Source organism: Rissa tridactyla, chromosome 1 (assembly GCF_028500815.1).
Source record: "Rissa tridactyla isolate bRisTri1 chromosome 1, bRisTri1.patW.cur.20221130, whole genome shotgun sequence".
In the NCBI taxonomy this organism is placed as follows: Eukaryota; Metazoa; Chordata; class Aves; order Charadriiformes; family Laridae; genus Rissa; species Rissa tridactyla.
Genome location: NC_071466.1, coordinates 118199204 through 118219189, shown reverse-complemented (window position 1 = coordinate 118219189; position 19986 = coordinate 118199204). Strand labels below are relative to the sequence as shown.

General features: G+C 46.6%; 1 protein-coding gene across 5 annotated transcripts in view; it reads left to right on the top strand.

Annotated features, from left to right (window-relative positions):
• ILDR2 (immunoglobulin like domain containing receptor 2) overlaps positions 1 to 18180 on the top strand; it is a 39725-nt gene extending 21545 nt beyond the window's left edge. For 3 of the 5 annotated variants that reach the window (XM_054223196.1, XM_054223206.1, XM_054223176.1), the window contains 6 exons: positions 4004 to 4150; positions 4904 to 5080; positions 10262 to 10378; positions 12150 to 12360; positions 13267 to 13957; positions 14804 to 18180. In XM_054223196.1, the coding sequence (XP_054079171.1) occupies positions 4004 to 4150; positions 4904 to 5080; positions 10262 to 10378; positions 12150 to 12360; positions 13267 to 13957; positions 14804 to 14839 (1379 nt within the window). In that variant the 3' untranslated portion in view covers positions 14840 to 18180. The remainder of the gene's footprint in view (positions 1 to 4003; positions 4151 to 4903; positions 5081 to 10261; positions 10379 to 12149; positions 12361 to 13266; positions 13958 to 14803) is intronic. The other 2 variants (XM_054223216.1, XM_054223186.1) reach the window with 1 other exon arrangement.
• The last annotated feature ends 1806 nt before the right edge of the window (positions 18181 to 19986 follow it).

Below are 19986 nucleotides of genomic sequence, written 5' to 3'. Positions count from 1 at the left end.
CCTCTGTCATCTTGTCTGTTTATCCTTCTACAGCATCTTTATGTGGTGTACATTTCACTCTTACGTGTGTTTTATCTGGGGTTGAAAAGGGAAAAGCCTGTCGCTTACTGTGAGAGTGTGTTGGGTTGAGATCTGAGAGGATGCTGGGACTTGGGGGAGGAATGGCTGTGCTGGGGGCCACCTTACAGAGATGGTTGATGTCATGCCGGATCAGTGTGAGAGCAGAAATGCCAGCGCTGTTGAGGGGAGGTTTTATATCAAACTCTCTGCTCTCCCCCTGCTAGCACAAAGGTAATGCTGCTCCAACCTGCGAGACCTCGGCAGCCTCGTGTGCCCGTATGGCTTTGTACGTCATCTGCTCTTGTGCAGTAGTAACTTCTGCTCCCCAGACCCTATCCTGCGGGGACCGTTATAGCCATCAACACAGATGGTAGCACAGGAGGTGCTGGAAATAGAGCTCTGGTTAGCCAACCCATCAGTGGCACAGCCCCTCTTGTGCTGCATGGCCAGGGCATTATCTAGGTAACACCAGGTGGTTGGACCAGACATGAAAGCTCTCTGCCCATGATAAATCTCTTGCTAGCCAAATTAATGAGAGCCACCAGTTCTGGCACTCCTCGCAGAGGGAACAGAGACTGTGCAACAGATTGTCCTTGAAAGGGAAAAGCTGTGAGAACATTTAGCCCTTGAGTCATCTGATCATCCCCTGACAGTGCCCAAGGGGTGTTTCTTTCACACGTTTGTGCAAAAATGCAACTCCACATAAATGTGTGAAGCTATTTTCAGATCTGTCCCAGCGATGCAAACGGAGAGAAGGCAGACACTCCCCCGCCTCCAGTATAACCCAAAGCTCCCTGGAAGTTCAGCATGGCAGGAGAGGGATTGGTCTTTTCAGCATAGGCAGAAGTTGATTCTCTGTTAACTAACACTTTTTTTTCCCCGCTATTTACAAGTTTATTGAATGGGTATAAAATTCTTATGTGTTGGTCAGGTAGCTTTCTGCTACCCGCACTGCATGGGTATAAACAACAAGAAAGCGTAACAGGCATCAGCAAACAACATTTCAGCTATTAGCATTGCTTGTTACCTGAATAAACAAAAGCAGATGCTCCTGCAAGCACAAACCAGTAGTTTCCAGACAGCAAGGACACATAGCATTTCAGCTTGGTAGTCATTTGAATTTCAGGGTTGCACAGTTGTATCTAGAAGGGCTATGGCAGAAGATAACAGTTGTACTGGAGGAAGGATTAGGAAATTGCATGTAAAACTGGTTGAATCCCAGTTTTGTGCATAAAGGAGGACCCAGCGGGCTCTTTTGCTGTTCTCTTAACTTCATCCAAATGGTGTAACTTCCTGTGAAGTAAAATCCTTCCTGACACATAGGTCCCTGTGACTGGGACACTGATTTCAAATATCCACTCCTGGTGCTGAGTGAGTATCTTGCAGTCTGCAGTGTACATACTAACCTGACCTCCTTTTGTACTCCTAGAATGTTTTCAGAAAGACCATGGATATACTTAAAATGCTTTTCCTCCTAGCATTCATCCTCCTAGCATATTTACTGGCAGCAGCTACATCTGCCCTCAGACTTCTTTTTAACAGACTAACACAGTCAGCTTCGGCTCTTCTGGTGCAAGGCAGGCTATCTGATCCCCTCAGATCCCTGCTTTGCATCAGCTCCAGCCTGAATTCATCTTTTCTTGTACAAAGATGACCAAAGCTGTATAACATCAGTAACTTCAGATGAAGTTACATGGAGCCGTTGTATGATGGCGTTAATATTTCCTTAACACTACTGGAAGGTCCTCCTCTACTGGGCATAGGGTTATATTTGCCATTTTTGTGGCGGTATTGCATAAGTGGTTACAGTTGTCCTATGATAGAATAGTATGCTTCCTTTTCTTTTTCAGTTGTTTTCAACTAAAGAAGTCCTGTTCAGAGCAGAAATTGTTCTTACTCTTTGAACATGTTACCTTGAAAGTATTGCTGCATACCTTGAAATTCAGTGTATTGCTGCATTTCATGTATCATCTTATAGGCTCAAGGACAACTGACCCTTTCTGTAACTTATCCCAGTCTTCATCTTTAGTGACAATGCTTCCCTACCTCTTACCCTCAAGGTACATTAAGATGTTCTTATTTTCCACGTCAAGGTCGTTCACAAAAATATTACCTAAGATGGCTCTTAGAATTGGTATGTGAGGAACTGTATCAGTAATCTCCTCTCAGCTCTTACTTCTCCATTCACGAATGCTTCCCTACAGCCATTTCCTTATTCATTTGCTGAATTTTTCTCCGCATACAGTAACTTCACCAAAAAAAAACATTCCACAAGGACCAAAGTTATCTGCAAATTTAAATGAAATTAATGTTTCAGCCAAAACCGAAATGAAATATTAAAAAAATATAAAACATTTCACTTGACACTCCTGATGTGAAGTGTTTTGATTTGTAAATGCCAGATCTTTCACTGACATTTTTTAAAGGAAATTGTAAGTTCTAGAATAAAAATGGCATTAAAAAAAGGGAATTGTTTGTAAAGGAGTTAAGGAAAACTCCAACAAAGCAAAGAATTTTACTTTTGTTCAAATAGAATGCTGTGGATGATTCAAAAATGACACTTCTTATTTTTGCATTTTGTTAAGAACTAGAAAAAACTTCTGTTTTGATTGTTCCAAGCTGAACATTTTTCCTTGCCTTTTCAGCTTAGCGATGCAGGTGAGAGGTGCACTATTTTTCCAGTGTGATTCTGTACTCACATTGCAATCCTTGTTTCAGTACTTCTACGTCTTAAATAATAATGTACCAGGAGACCCCTTAGTGAACACCAGACTTCTGTTTGGAAACAGTGGTCTGATGCTTTTTTTTCTATGGGATGGGGGTAAACTCTACCCCACTGCAAAGCTGCCCCACTACTTCTTTCTTTCCTTTCTTACCATCTTTCTGAGGTGGTTGAATAACCAACCACCTGGGTACACCTGGAGTCTTTCCCCGCAGATTTTCCCTCACCAGCGATCTGACTTCTAGATAGGTTGGTGCATCTCTCTGACGTAAAACCAACTCCGGGCCTCCTGTACATTCAAAGTCTTGAAATTTCTTGTTCCGGATCTGTTTACTGACCATGTTTACTGACGCAGCTCTGTGCACCCAGTCCCCTGCAAAGCGCAAGGTGGCCAGATGCAGAGCCAATGCAGAGCTCTGTGCCCAGAGCTCCCACCACGATGGCTGCTGCTGCTGCAGATTTCCCAGCAGCGAAGTTTGAGAAAACTTTCCTTGCTCCCCATCCCATTCAAACCCCATCCCTTTTTCTGTGAACCAGCTCTTCTGTCCTGTCCCTTGGGGATGTTCTTCTGCCTTTCCCTTTTGGGGCCTGGCAGACATCATATGAGGCTTCAGCGGGAGGAAAAAAAAAAAAAAAAGGTGGTTGTTAGGTTTCCTGGCTGGCTGCAGCGCCTGAATAGGATGTTCGTTCGGCACATTCAAAAGAATAATTGCATGCGTAGGCCTAGTTGCGAAGGGGCAGGCCTGGCTCATTTACTGGGCTATTTATAGCATGCTTTTCACCATCGTTTGTCCCATTAAAACTAGAATGTGGGTAGGGAACAAACACACAAGCAGGACATGAACATGGCCGGGAAGAATGAGTCTTTGATGCGATCCAAATGCTAGTGGAGCATGTCCTGCAGCGTTCGTACAGGTCTGCTGTGGGCCGAACGGTTTCTGTGCTGGACAACCAGAGCTCCTGCCTCCGTGCTGCTCGCCTCTCAGGCAGCCAGAGATGTTGCAGGAAGGGACCATGTTTCTGTAGCTCCATTTCTCACTGTCATATGCCATTTCTGCTTCGACACAGAGGAGGATGTAGTCCTAGACCAGCAGGGAGTCCACTTCTGTTATTCACCTATTGTTTTGTCCCTGTGCTCTCCCCTGGGAGGATGTTGCTGACGTTCCCTTCCACAGCAAATGCAATCCTGTAAGTATCTCACTTTCTCCCCTTGTTTTCCAGAGTGGGTCTTTGTGGGTCTGGTGATCCTGGGGGCGTTCCTGTTCTTCCTCCTGGTGGGGATCTGCTGGTGCCAGTGCTGCCCACACAGCTGCTGCTGTTACGTCCGCTGCCCCTGCTGTCCCGAGTCCTGCTGCTGTCCCCGGGCGCGTGAGTGACCCTCTCCAAACCTGGCGCAAAACTTCTCCTGTACTACTACTGCTCCCTGGCAGAACAGGAGGAGAATCTGCCAATATTGCTTCCTTTGCCCTGAGCACTTTGCTTGACTGAAGAACTAGTTCTTAGGGGGCGAAGCATCTGACCTACTGCTCAATGGTTGAGCGCTCAAAGTTAATTACAAATGTAATTCCCTGAGCCCTCCCTGCTTTGGCAGCTGTGCCTGCTCCTCTGAATTGTCATGCTCCCCTTCCAAAGTTGTTGTCGTGTCAGTGAATGTTGCGGATCAGAGCTAAGAGCATCCTGGGAGGTTTCTTCCCGGCAATGCAAAACAGCTGCCCTTTACAACAGTGTAAAATCCTTGTGACCCAGCAAGGTTCCTGGTCAGGCTCAGGCAGATCTGTCAAGTTTCATGAGCCTCATCCCTGCTGCTTGAGTCATCAGTTGTTTTTTAAAGCTGAACTGCCACTAAATCATGGCAGCGGTAATGCTGGCTGTAACACCCTGAATGTCTTTCAATTGATGGGCATCTTGCACTGCTCATCTGACCTGCCGTGTGCATTTTTAAACTCCCCTCAGTGGCTTTTGAGGCTTAGGGAAATTCAGATCGGTCCTTGTCATTTCACTTGTCCAGTTGTCTCCTGCTGGGTTGTCACCAGTGTTGATGATGTGCAGGTTTCGGCCATGTGCCGTGTGGGTCTGTGGGAGGCTGGTGTGATGCTGACTGCTGTTCTTTTTCTTTTTCAGTGTATGTAGCAGGCAAGGCAGCAAAAGCTGGGTACCTTCCTGCAGTCTCCTCCATGCCAGGTCCATACTACATCCCCAGTGTTCCTGTGGCTGGTGTCCCGTCTCCTGCTGTGCTGATGGATAAGTCGCACCCCCCCCCTTTAGCCCCAAGTGATGCCAGTGGAGGAAGCCAAAATGGTAATTTGCAGTGCCAGGCACAGCATTCAATCCTCTTACTGGGCACAGGGCTGGGAAAGGAGGAAGGATTGCTACTGATAGAGTGGTATGAACAGAAAAAACATAGAAACTGCATTTTAATCCCGTCTCTGACAATGACATTTACATCCCTTAGGGCCACGTGGATTTACACCCCTTAGTGTCTGTGTGGGTGCCTAATTAGGTCAGCAGGGAATGGGAGGCCAAGTTCATGCCCAGGACTCCTCTCATTACTGCTGCAAACCTTTATTTGCAGAGGAGAGAAGGATGAAGATGGTTTCAGGGCAGCAGAAGCAGTGGCTGTTCTCCCCTTAGAGGTGATCCCTTGCGAGCTGCTCTCTCTTGGTAAACTGTTCTTCCTGCCCTCTGCAGGGCACTGCTTGCCCTCTGGCAGCAGTTTTTACTGCGGCATGTTTTACTGTCCTCATGGCATTTTGGGCACGGGGACATGCTCCCTCAGTGTTTCTGGCCAAGAGCATTTGGGGCTGGACCCCCTCCCCTACCTCGTAGGTCACTTCTTTTGTTCAGCCACATTTGTGAAGTGTGAGTGATAAAAGGCTTCTAACTAGAAAGGAGTTGTGGATCGATGTCTTATATAGAATATCAGTGTGATGACTCTATCTTGGTGAGGGTCACTTCTCCTGCTGCAAAGGAAGCTGCCATCAAGGAATGAGAGGGTAGCTATTTAGCCACATGCAAGCATTTCAGGATCAGAATGGCTGTCTAAATTCAAACGTGCTGCAGCAGAAGTGACTCTCACCAACGTAGAGTTGCCGTACTGACACAGTATGTTTGCCATTGATCCAGCCACATGTCTCATTTCAAAGTATCACACTAATTATCAATTGTTAAATTTGCTTATGACAGTGTGTTAATAAGACACTCGCGAGAAGACAAGGTCAAGTAGCATAATCAGGTAGTTAGGTCTTGGAACACCCCTACGCATCCTTTCGCTGCCCCAGTCAGCATATTAACCTTTCTGAAATTACAAAAGGTATTTTCCTTCAACAATCATATCTTTTTTTTTTTTCCCACTGAAATCAAAACAGAGCTCTGGAGTGGAGCATTTATGAAATAGGAAATAACTCAATCACTGATCCAAAGCAGAACGTGTCCAATTCAGAAACCTTTGTCAGAAAATGATGAATGACAGCCCAGTGCTTAATCTTTTTCTCCTGTGAAAAATGTCACTGCATGTAGAGCGTGGTGTTGGCCATGGGAACTCCAGGGATTTTTTTAAGAGTCAGATCACAGCCCCAGTCTCGATTCTGTTGTATGTTACTAGCAGAGCACAAATGCAGAATGGAAAACTGTGGATGTGTTTGGTAACCAAATGGAACGGCTCTTTGCATCCCATGTTCATTACCCAGAAAGATGCATTTATTATAAAATCCAAATCATCTGGCTGGACTTGATCCCTCAACTCAAGACTTGACAGGAAATTCTATGTATTGCAAATAAAATCATTATTACGTAATTTTAACTGTTGTGGCAAGATGACAGAGGTTCTTCAGGTTTTTTTTATTTTTAATTAATATTTTTTGCAATAGTATGGACAAACCCTTAGGCTGGATCACGCACCTGGTGTTCGAGGTGTTCCTTGAACTGTGGAACTAAGGAAGGGTGATACCTTGCACCCTGTTCCTTTTCTCTCAAGGTCCCCTGCAATGCCAGAATATCCCCTAATTACAGGCTGTAGAAGAGGAAAGCATTATGTGGCTGTTCCAGGCTACCTATTTGCTGCTTGGCCAGACAGCAAGCTAAACAAAACAGGTAATGGTTGAGTTTATAATAAAGGCCTTTTCTCAGAAGGAGCGCTAATTATGGTCTCTGCCTCCTCCATGCAGCCAGTGTAGGTGTCATCTGAAATTTGGTATCTTTGAGACTTCAACCTTTCTGTCAAGTTTATTTAAAAAAAAAAGGAATCAGAAGTTCTGGGGGACAGAGGCTGGAGGATTCTGTAATCCTGGCTGCCAGGCTAACAAGGACAGCCTTTGCCCTAGATAGTTTCTGTGCTTGTAAATGACTCCTGTGAGGTGATCTAGTGAGCAAACTAATGCATGAGGATATTTAGGAAATTTGTCTAGGGTTACATAAAAGACGTGTGACAAAGCTCCAGTGAAACCTAGGAACTCCATCCTAAATTTAGGATTGAACACAGAAAAAATAAACTTTCAGCTCGCTTACTTAAAAGAGTGTTGGCAACGTGTAAGACAGGATGTACGTTCTGTCTATTTTAAATGCAGTGGTTACCTGGAGACTCTTGCATAGGATTCCTTAAACCATGCACACAGGGAAGCTTTTGGTCCAAGAGCTGGACTCCAGGCCTTTAATATGTAAAGTGTGTAAGGATGAGACATCATGTACTTCCTAACCACGCTTGTCTGAAAAAAATAGTAGTGCTGCCCTTTCTGGGGAGGCAAACAGCTTACAGTTTTGGCTGACCCGGTTCCACCCACAGAAGAATAAAAAAGTTGTCCATGGTTAAACACAAGTTAAACATTAGAAATTTATGAACTGTTCAGGAGAAGAAAATATGGTCTAACAGGAAAGAATGTGCCATTCTCTTTGACTTCAGTGAATGGTTCTGGACAAGTGGTTAACATCTCTGCATCTTCATTGCCTTATAATTTAGATGGGCCTAAAAATATTCAGACCTTATTAAAGGGTTATGGCAATTTACAGATGAAGAAGGGTGTGAGGAGGAAGCAATAATGTATTTGGTTCTCACACGAAGGAATAATAAAGAGATTTAATAAGTTGAACATTCAATATCATTGCAAGAAGTATTTAATAAATAAACATAGAGAGAAAATATGCTTTATCTATAATGGAAAATACTTTTTATGAGCTCTTCACGCTCATCTTTGCAGATTTAATTCCAAAGTTAATTTCTAGATGCTTACAGAATTAACCAAGAAATTAATTTTCCTTTTGATACACAGCTGCAATAGTAAGTCGAGCATGAAGCTAGCATGAAGCCTAGCTAATTCTCCATCAGCTCCATGAGCTGTAGATGTTGCCCAAATAGATACTTGGTACAGCTTCAGTGTGAGTAGTGGCTCTGGGGATGCAGAGTCTGGAAGCTGCCTATTCAGGTTCCCCAAAGGTTATTAGCAGGTCAGAGTTATTTCCAGCTGATGGTTGTTTGCTGGCCTGTGTATAAATGAGGTGACTGCTTAGCTGAGCTCCTACTGGATGCTTTAGAAGAAAGAATAGTGAGAGGCCTCTTTCCTGGCAAGGTGTCTGACAGAGGTCAGCCATGACAGTGAGGTGAGGTGGAGAACTCGGCTTGCTGTTGCTTGCACAGTGCAGCAGAAGTCGTTGCTTCTGAGGCCAGTAAGTCCAGCCCCTCTTCCTAGCAGCAACCTCACTTCAAGAGACGTGATGGTCTTCCATGTTAGAAGGCAGAGGCAGGGTTCCCTGTGTTCTGTAAATCACTCTGTGCGTTTGCAGTCATTGGACACACATTTGTGGGGATAATAAAACACAGCAAAACTCCAGACTGCTGTCAGCTGAGCTGTCTGGAGACACGTTTAAAGCAGGACCCTAATAGACCCATACTATGTTTTAACATCTAATACCTTTCTCAAGTACAGGATAGAGAAGGTAATATTTCAAGGTGTAGTTACTTACCTTACATGTGCACCGTCAAAACCCACAGTAAAGCACTTTCCTCCTGAAGCAATTTGCAGGATTATTACAGGAATCATTCTACCCATTTCTATGGCGCAGCCGTTTCTGAGGCAGAGTATGGTTATTTAATAGTGCACAGACACATGCACAGCAGTTTAGGACAGAAGGTGCATAAGAATACCTCTGCCAAGTCCTTGTTCAGCCCACACAGTGCATACTATGCAACGTACTACCAAGCCCATATGTTAGTAGCTTGATGTATCGGGGTGTGGGATAAACCAGAAAGAACAGGTTGGCTCAAAACTACCGTCCAAGTATTTAAATTGTGCCACGACGAGAGGAGTGCTCATGCAGCACTGCAGTATTCACACAAGGGAATATATTAACCCCATGCAAGGCAGACAGATTCCGTTCTGTAGTGCTAAGTGAACTGTCCTCACGGCAGTTCTCTAATGAGACTGTATTTGAGGGTTGTAGTCCTGTTTTGTACTTAGACCTGTGTTTCTCTGCATCTTGAAATAGCCCCAGGCTTAGACCTTTCTCAAATTATCTGCTATAAAAGCCTTATTTTCTTCAAAGTCCTGATAGATGGAGTTCTCTGCTTGCCGACTGTAGACCTGCCTTGAGGTAGTCAGGCTGTTCATAGGGTTAGCAGCTAAAGTGTGCAGGGAGCCAGCCTGCCAGCGTTAGAGCTGCTGTGGCTCCAGGTGTGCAGGGGCTTCTTTTCTACGCGCAAAAACGTGGAAGAGCAAAAAAAGCTGTCCAGACTTTCCCTGCAAATGGAGTAATCCCAGGAGTTAAGCACTGACTGTATGTGTGAGACCGACCTTTTCTGTACAATACAGCTTGTAAAGAACGCCAGAGCAGGCAGTTTCACAGTTACCCAGTGACCCGATTGTCCCCGTCATTGGATTCAGCGTACATCTCAAAGCAGCGTGATGTGCTTTGTGGGACTTTCTGTGTTTCCTTCTGTATTCTCTGGAGCTTCTCCTGCCACATGCTCTTCAACCTGTGTGAGCAGAATTCATAGGGATGGGAGGTGGAGTGGTCCTGCAGAGTGACAGCTCCCAAATGCTCAGCCACCTGCTTCCCCTGCGGGCTGGGAGCTTACAGCCCCTGCTGCATAGAGGAAGCCTGATCTTCTGGGACTGCTTCTCCTGTACGTGACGAATCCTTTCCGTAGTGCTGAGGAAGGGGAAATGAGTGCTACTTTTCTCTCTGCCATCCTCTGTGGGAGGTGGAATCACTCTGTGGCAATGACACCACTTGATGCATTTGGTTGTACAGATTGGGCATTTCCAAACCATTTTTGCTGTTGCTGCAAACTTTATAAATGATGCAGCTGCTCACAACTTCACATCCCACGTTACAGACAAATTTCTTGTGAAGCAAGGACTGACTCACTCTGTTTTGGAAGACACAGCCTACCTGCCTGCAGACGTGAGCTCAACTATAGAAGCAATGTTGTCGGAAAAGTCTCCTTGGACTTAAGTGTGTTTTCCTCTAATGCTTTTCTTTTCTCCCTAGCAGTGCGCAAAGGGTACAGGATCCAGACTGACAAGGAAAGGGACTCCATGAAGGTGCTGTACTACGTCGAAAAAGAACTGGCTCAGTTTGACCCAGCTAGGAGGATGCGAGAACGATGTGAGGAACAAGTGTGGTTTGATTTATTTTTTTTTTTTTACCACTGATCTGAAAAAGAACCTGCAAATTCATAGTTAAAAGATCACTAGCTTTGCCCTAGAACCAGCCTCTAGGTTATTTTGTCCAGGATATGGTACTTGGGGCAGATGAAGTCTAGATTTTAGGCATCTACAGGTATGCTCTGACTTTAAAGATCTGCTGCTTACCTAATCAAGGTGTGTGAGACTCAAATGCTCATGAAAACTGTCCACTTGCGTAATTTTGGATCATTAACATCGGAAAAGCAAAGTCTGTACTCATGCCTTGTACAGCCTGTGGTGTGATAATAGCTGGGATACTGTCCTCACAACTTCTGTATGTCTTACAGTGTGGTGCCTGTAAATTCCCAGTATGGCAAGATGGGAGGGGGGTGATTTTATTGAAAGCATGAGGTTTTTTGGCTGCAGTGGCCACCTGTGGTTTGAAGGATGCAGAAAGGTAGTTCGGAGTGGCTGCTGCCCTGCAGAAGCAGCAGGGACTAAAAGAAAGATTCAAGAAACCAAGGGTTTGTCAAGTTTTGTGTCGCTGGTCAACATAAGATCAGAGGCGGTATGTGCATCAGTACTGACAGCTTGGCTGTCAGACAACTGCAGGGGAAGGGGAGGATGGTGGTGAATAGGGACAGGATGCAGACTCAGAATTGAGCTTCTGTGTGGAACTTCTCACTGTCTTCCGATAGCCTCTTGCAAGCTTTATTTCCCTAAATAAAGTCTGAGGCTGCACTTAACAGGTGTCAGAATACAAACCCAAGAGTGGATCTTAACATTAGGAGGCAGAGGTGCAGTGGCAGGACTGTGTGCATGAAGATGGCTTGCAGTGCTGCTCTTTGTCCTCTAGCTGTACTGTGCGGAGGACAGCGGCAGGCTGGGGGCTCAGTTCCTCCGGGCAGCATCCGCATCGTGCAGAGCTAACGCACATTAGGCACTGGTAGAGGCTCATTTAAAAGAGATGCATGAGATCCTGCAAATCAATGAAGGTAAGGGCTTTAGGGAATGACACTACATCAAAGCTCTGTACAGATTAGGCATAACTAACAAATTATATGTACTTCTATAACAGTCATTGCTGAGCACGCTGTCTTCTCCACCCACAAGATTTACTATAAAAAGACCTCTCCAGATTGGTATGTCAGGCCTCCAGATGTCAATGTGCTTGACGGGGTAGAGACTGACAGTGATTCAGACAGTCTCTTACTTTTTTCTTAATCTTTTTTTGAGGGGGTTGTTTTTGTTTTAGCTAGGCAAATCAGGCCAAATCCATAGCCAGCCTGTCTCACACCAGGAAAGGGGGAGGTGGCACACCCGCTGTGATGGTGTTCCACCAAGTGCAGTGCCCACCTTGTGAGGGTGGAGAGCTCACATGTGTTACTGAAACAGGGCTGAGGGAGGAATTCTGCATGAAGGCTGAACTCAGTTATCTGGGACACAGATATCTGATGGCATTTGTGATACCCTTAGAATATCCCACTGGCCAGCTACCAGTTCAAAAGACCTGTAGGTCTAACAGCAGCAATATGTCCAAACTGAGCCCCAGGAATCTTGGGCAGGGTTGGTCAACGGTTTGGAGAAGAGCCTTGGATTCCATTTTAATTTTTTTCTAATGGAGGGCAGCTCAGCTTCTTTATGGAGAACCTGCAGCTAGGCCCACCACAGCCTTCCTGTCCTTTCGTCCCCTCTCGCACATGTTATCAGGTGATGCCTATCTCATTTCTTTTCTGCAACCTCTCCTGCAGATAACAACACTATCTCTGAACTCAGCTCTTTGCATGAGGACGACTTGAACTTCCGTCAGCCCTACCGCCAGGTGCGAAGGAAACCTCTGCCTCCTGCGGGGGACCTGGATGGCGATGCTGAGTACTGGTCAGGAGTGATCGGTGGGGGCAGCACGTCAAGATCACAGGCTGTCTCTGATTACAGGGATGAGCGGGACAGTTTCCGGCACAGGTGAGGAGTGCCGTGTTGGGAGGCAGCTATATCTGGCAAAGTAGTAAAGAAAGGAGAAGGGACAGATGGACTGGTAGCTCTTCTCCGTTTCCTGCTGCTCTGGTTCTGCTTAGCAGGACAGAAGGGTTAGAGAGAAACGTGAAATCTGCAGGTATCATTAGATGAGGTTGGAATGAATCTGATTCACACAAAACTGCTGAAGCCTACCCAGCTGGGCAAAGCTAGGTACCAGCCCCATTCCAGGTGGGATGTAAAAGTGAGATCAGTAGGAAATCAAGTCACCCTTCCCCAAGTGCTCTCTTGAGATTTGCACCTGATCCCTCCAGCACTTCCCAGTGCTGGTGCACTTTATTAGGAATCACACCCTGGTGCTTTGGTGCAGCAAGACCTATACTCCAGGCCTAAAGGACCGGCACTCTGGTGCCAGAAGAGAGATACCAGCAGCCCAGTCTCCCGAAAGCAATGGCAGGGATTTCCTTCCCTCAGTACTGGGCTATTGTGCCAGCTCACTCTCTTTAAACCTGCTCCAAAATTGCCCTGCTGTGAGCTTCTGTAGCCAGGTTCTTGGGTTTTCCCAGCAGGACATACACCTACAAGCTTTGGGGCCAAGGAGATGCAGGTCCAGCCCCTCATACTGGAGGACAAGGGAGGTGCCCTCTGGGGTTGATCTCGGGTAACATTAGACATGTAGAGTCCGAGTTATCCGCACTAAGCTGCCTTTACAGTCAGCAGAGAGAAGCAGGGATTTTGAGGCTGTGATACATCTCTTCCTACAGAAGATGATGAAAACAGGTCAGATGATTCATGCCCCAGGAGTGCCTGTTTCCCTCCATTGTCTGTGAAGGCAGCTGAGGGAATGAGCGCAGCTGAATCCTGCCCTCTAAAACTACCTCTTCCCTCCTCCAGCCAGCAGAGATCCAAGTCCGAGATGTTGTCCCGTAAGAGTTTCTCTGTGGGAGTGCCGGCCGTCTCTATGGATGAGCTGGCAGCCTTTGCGGAGTCCTACAGCCAGCGGACCCGGCGGGCAGACAGCCAGGAAACTCGGCGTTTTGAGCGGTCAGAGTCGCACGGCGGCCGCATCGGAGGGCTGCCCCACCAGGATAGCTCCATGGAGGAGTACTACACTAAGCGTAGCAGAGGGAACCGAGAGCTGCTGACGGACTCGGATCGGGGCTGGTCATACAGCCCACCCCGGAGACGGGCCCATGAGGAGAAGCACCTGCCCAGGCTGGTGAGCCGGACGCCCGGAGGGAGCCAGAAATACGATCACTCCTACCTCAGCAGCGTCTTGGAGAGGAAATCTCGGAGCTACGATGAGAGTGGTGACCACAGTGAAACCCCCTCGAAGCTGAGCTCGCAGCCCAGCCAGAGAGGAGGGGGAACATACTATGCCTGGTCACCACCCTCTACCTACAAAGCCGAGAAGTCACAGCAGCAGCCGCAGCAGCCACCACCGCCGCCTGAGCAGGAGGAAGGGGAGGACACCCTGCCCCCGTACAGCGAGAGGGAGCTGAGCCGAGGCCCTTCGTACAGGGCCAGGGAGCAGGCCTACCTCAACGCCTCTGACAAGAAGAGGAAAAAGGACCCCAAGAAAACAGTGAGGCCACATCTGGTGTTCCTGATCCAAATAGGCTCAGGAGGGAGCCACCAGGCAGGGGCTGCTAACCAGAATTTAGGGGCAGAGGGGCTCTCCAGGAGGGTAGAGCCTGGAGTCCGAGTGTGGGGAACCCCAGATAAGGGGAGTCACTGTGGAAAGAGGGCAATCACTATGGGTGTAGGGGGCCAGAAAAGGAAATAGCTTCACAGGAGTCCATGATGGAGGGGAGAGACAGATGTGCCTGGGACTGGGGAGGTAAGGGATGTTTTTGGCATCTGTGGCCCGGTAATCCAAGGAAGTGGGAGTTTATCTAGGGTTTAGGAGGATAATGGTAGGGAAGGAAACTTACTCAGGGCTTACAGAAATCACTGGGCATTGCATTGGCATTGATCCTTGTTAAGGAAGGGTTGAGATGTTCTGTTCTACTGGACTGGGACAGAGATAGTAGCAAGACATGGTGTAAGTGACCCTCAGGTCTTTCTGAAAGGGGTGAGATGACAGACTGCCATGGGTGCGTGCCCACGGGCATGTGTAGGGGCCATGCATGCCAAAGGCATTCCTCACACAGGATACCGACAAGAGCAGAACATCCAGCTGCAGTCTGGTGAGGACTGATGAGTGTACAGTTGTTGGGGAAGGGGAGCTGGCTGAAGCGTGTTCCATGGAGGAGACGTCGCTAGAGCAGCTTGGCTGTTAGGCCTGAGCTAAGTGGCACGTGTGGGAGAGGAAAGGGGTGCGAGCAGACAAGGCTGTTGCTGTTTGGTTGTGTCTCTGTCAAAGCTACATCTGTCCCTTTGTTCCATGGGTGCTTTCCTGTTGACATTTCTCTTCTCTCTTTCCTCTCAGAATGATTTCCCAACGAGGATGTCCCTCGTGGTTTGAAGTTGTTGTGGACATGTCATGTTGATGGTCTGGATGCTGTGAGGTGACTGCAGTGGAAAAGATGCAGAGCAACAAGCAAGACAGGCCTCCGCGAACCTTCGCAGCTGCCAGCCATGGACTCTTTGTTTCAATTGTTTGTTTCATCGGGGGAGCAGGGGCTTTTGTAAGAGACAGACTCCCATGAGCAGCTCTGGGAGTCTGCCAGGAAAATGAGGCCAGGGCTCTCTTTGGCACCCTGCTTTCCAGTGCCCTCCATTCTGCGCTGGAAGGCAGCCACGTCCCTACTGTCCCTGCAGCCCTGAACTACAAGCGAGGCTGCCTTTGTGCCTCTTGCCCCGTCTGATGTGCAGAGAGAGGCCCGTGTGCATACGTACCTCTTGCTCTCTCTGTCTTCTCAGTTCTCTGTTTGGATTAAAGATTGTCTCCATACTTATATTTAGAGCCTTTTCTGTATCATCCCTATGCTGGGGAGGAGGCCTCGTTCTTCCAGTTGCAGACTGCCTCCAGCTGATCGGGCCCTAAATCGCGAAAGAAAATCTACATCCTTTCAGACACTGTAGAAATGGACTGATGAGGTGTTACTTTGGCAAGGGCTGAGCAGAGAGAGAGAGAGGGAGACAGTTATGGACTGGTTTGTCCAATATATTTAGTTCTGTTCATTGTGTGATGAGAGTTGCAGGTGAGATAGATGTATTGTTTTGAAAGTGGATCAAAGTAGCTTTTATTGTGATGAGAGCATGATGTGTTTTTTCCCCCATCCCCCAACTGTGATTTGTTTTGATACAGTTGCATTTTCTTGCAGCTGAGCTGTGACCTTGTAGAGCTTCACACTGGAATATCTACTCCACCATATCATAAGCAGTGCTCCAGCCTTGCTGGCGCTCTGCTTCCAGCACCACCAGACATCTCTGCCTAGTGAGTGGCCTTTCTGTTTCAAAGAAGCAAAAAGGGGAAAAAGCCTCAGTGACAGGGCAGCTGCAGATCTTCATTCTGTGTGACTGGTAGTACTCCTTTCTGGTCATTGTTTCCAGACGTTGAAGAAGCGGTAACAGCAATGGAAAAAGAATTAACACTGTGGATGAACACAAGCTTTGAAAGTCACCTTTTTCAGTTACAGCCATTTCGTTCACTTCAGTTGTGACATGGTTTTAGTGGCTGTTGTCTCAGGAACACCTGAATTTAGAAGCGAGTGCTTCACACCATCTGGAAGCCTGACATTTTGGTTTTCATAGGGCATAATGCAGTCATTTCTTTAATTTTTAGCTGCTAAAATCATAATGTGAAGGAAGGTGATGGGAACATTTTAAGGTCCGGCATCTTGTTCCCTGTTAAGCCTAGAAACAACTTAGTGCCCTACTGTGTTATGCCCTGCTGCTGTCAGCCTCTGAAGTGCCATCTCTGTTGTTACTCTGGATATTTGGGGAGCTGTCTGGCCTCAGGTACTCACTCTGGCAATACTGTTTTGAGCGCAAGATTTATTAACATCATTGCAGTTCTCTGTAAAAACGACAGATTAATTTCTGCATTACTCCTTTGCCATATTAGTTCACCAGGAGCGGTCAGAGGAGAGGAAGGATAACTTACATAGATTTGATGACAGTGCAGGTTTCATGCTAGAAGGTGGACTGATGAAAGGATGGCTTTCTTCTCCCCCCATGCTCCACTAGTGATGAACGTAGTTTTGGAAATCCCAGTCCAGGGTCTTCTTGGCCAGAGAAGGATTAGCCTGCAGGGGCATACAGTCATGGAGTCACAGAATGGTTTGGGGAGGAAGGGAGCTTTAAAGGTCCCGTGGGCAGGGAAATCTTCCATTAGATCAGGTTGTTCAAAGCCCCATCCGACCTGGCCTTGAACACTTCCAATGATGGGACGTCCGCAACTTCTCAGGGCAACCTCTTCCAGTGTCTCACCACCCTAATCATAAATAATTTCTTTAAATCTGCCCTCTTTTAGTTTAAAACCGGTGCGCCAGGTAAAAAGTCACCGTCTTTCTTCCAAGCCCCCTTTAAGTAGTGGAAGGCTGCAATAAGGTCTCCCTAGAACCTCCTCTTCTCCAGGCTGAACAAACCCAACTCTCTCAACCTGTCCTCACAGGAGAGGTGTTCCAGCCATCTGTCCATTTCCATGACCCTCCTCTGGACCCGCTGCCACAGGTCCATGTCTTTCTTGTGCTGGGGGCCCCAGAGCTGGACACACTACTCCAGGTGGGGTCTCACTAGAACAGAGTAGAAGGGCAGAATCTCCTCCCTCGACCTGCTGGCCATGCTTCTTTTGATGCAGCCCAGGATACAGTTGGATTTCTGGGCTGCAAGTGCACATTGCCAGCTCATGACCAGTTTTCATCCATCACTATCCCCAAGTCCTCTGCAGGGCTGCTCTGAATCTATTCATCCCCGAGCCTGTACTGATACTGGGGATTTCCCCATCCCAGGTGTAGGACCTTGACTTGGCCTTGTTGAGTTTAATGAGGTTCACATGGGCCCACTCCTCAAGCCTGTTAGGGTCCCTCTGGATGGCATCCCTTCTCTCTAGCAGATCAGCTGCACTGCTCAGCTTGGTGTCATCCCCAAACTTGCTGAGGCTACACTCAGTCCCACTGTCTATGTCGTTAATAAAATTGAATAGTATTGGTACCAATACAGACCACTTGGTACCAATCTCCATTTGGACATTGAGCCATTGACTGCAATTCTTTGTATGCGGCCGTCCAGCCACTTCCTTATCCATCGAATAGTCCATCCATCAAACCCGTATCTCTCCAGTTTAGAGGCAAGGATGTGTGGGACCATGTCAAAGGCTTTACAGAAGTCAAGGCAGATGACATCAGTTGGTCTTCCCCTTATCTACCAATCCATCACAGAAGGCCTCCAGACAGGCGCAATTTGCCCTTTGTGAAGCCAAGTTAGCTGTCTCTAATCACCACCCTGCCATCCATATGCCTTGGCATAGCTTCCAGGAGGATCTGTTCCATGATCTTACTGGACACAGAGGTGAGGCTGACTGGTAGTTCCCCTTTTTACCTTTTTTTAAAAGTGAGTGTGATGTTTCCCTTTTTCCCATCACTGGGGGCTTCGCCTGACTGGCATGACTTTTCGGACAGGTAGAGTGGCTTAGCAACTACATTTGCCAGCTACGTGGCAACTACATCTACTTGTATTATGGCTGGAGAGACTACATTTTAAGTATTTTCATCTTTTCTCACCTTTAATGTATGTTACTAGGAAAACTACAGCTCAGTTAACAAGAGGTAGGCAGCTGGTTGCCATCCGAGGTCTCCATGGCCTTGAGAAGTCTACAGAGTTATGCTGCATGTTATTTTAAATAAAACATTTCATCCCTGACATGTGATGATACTAGCAGCAACAAACATTGATGTTTTGTTAGTCTGAGAACCTTAGGAACCCCTATGCCACAAATTTCAAGGGAGTTTAGCCTGCTCTCTTTTCCATCAGACATCCAGCAGACCCAGCAAACATTTTACATGGAAATTTGAAAGTGTGTCTGCAACAATGGCTGGGTAAGAAAGCGGCCAAAACAGTAATTTACAGTCTCTGAATACCTCTATCTTTTAAATCATACTGAAAGCCAGAGCGTTACAATCCCCCTCTCATTTCAGATATGTCTGTCCCTTATCTCTACAGTCACTGTAGTTTATTTGATCAAGCCCTCAGGAATGAGTTGTGTGTATTAAAAATACAAGCATTCCCATCATTTATTTGAATCAGTTGTGTTTGCTTCATGCTGGTACTTTAGGCCGTTTGTACAGTATGTGTAGGAAGTTGCCATTTATGTATCTAGCTTATAAATAAGTAGTTGCAAGGTAATTTATCTTAAGAAAACTATTTTAATTGTAGAAACAGCTGTTCATAAGGACTGTCCGACATTTATTTTGTATCCAGGTACCTGGAAAAGTCCTGAAGATTTTATGACTGGTGATTCTAAGAGTTTTACCAAATGATAAAAATTTCAGCTTCAAAAAAAAGACCAGGTCTTAATTCCCTGAAGTCAGATCTGGGCAGAACCCATCAGTTGGCTCCGCCTTTGCTCTAGAGTTTTAGATTTCATATCTCCCTATGCAGATCTGAAGGAATTTTCAGTTACTGATAGCGTCTGTCCTCAGGCCATCTTTATTTTTCCCATTAGAAATGTGTCTGCAGCAGCACCAAGTGGACCAAGTCAAAAAGTGAGGGGTGACCTAGAGTAGGGCTTCCATCTCTATAGCTACACAACGCTAATTAGCCATGACTCTTGCAACAGAGAGGACCAGAGGGCCAGAGGCTGAGAGGAGACTCCTGTTTCAGAAAAGAAGTAGTGGTTTGTGTTTGCACTGTCTTTCAGAACACCTGCAGAATGCTGGCACTGGAAAATAATGAGCCTGATCATTATGGGGTCTCAAATTATAAATTTTCCAGTGATCAATTTTTATTGCTGGCATAAAATTAAAATCCTTTTCGTACAGGATATGGATGTCTGGGTCATGTCAAGGGCATGGATGGTTTTGTGGCCTTAAAATGAAGCATCACAACAGTGACTTGCTAAGAAGACAACTGGGATGATGAGTGAAACCTGTAAAAAAAGAAAAAAGTCTTTAGAGCAACAGCAGAATCAAGCATCAGTGGTAAACTTGGCTGTGCTGTCAAAAATGTGATCTGGGCTACTGAAAGAAGTTTTGACATAATGGAATGAGAAAATAAATACCACTGGTAATGACTTCTCAACAATCCCATTATTCCTTTGAAGTACACTGTAAAAATTCCAGGGCGTGTCTTCAGTGTGAGTATCCTCGGATCACTCCATTTCCACTGCAATGGAAAATTAACAAAACTAGCACATTGAATACTTACAAACTATGAGAAACTCCAACATCTATCACCTGAGAAAGGCAGCCAGAATTATTCATGTCTTTGTGCTGGCATGTAATGTAGGGGACGGGAACTGTAAGCATCCCAGTCTTTGTTGCTGTTACTAGGTCAGAGATGGCCATCAGCAGCGTGCCCCGGGCCCACCTCACCTTCCCTGCAGCCAGCATCGGCAGCTGTGTGTGCCAAGTTTCCCCAAGAGGTCCCAACTCCTGCTCTGATGTTTGGGTCCCTCCGTAGCTCACTGAATTGTGGTATTCGATTTGGCTTGTGACTCTGGGTACCTGC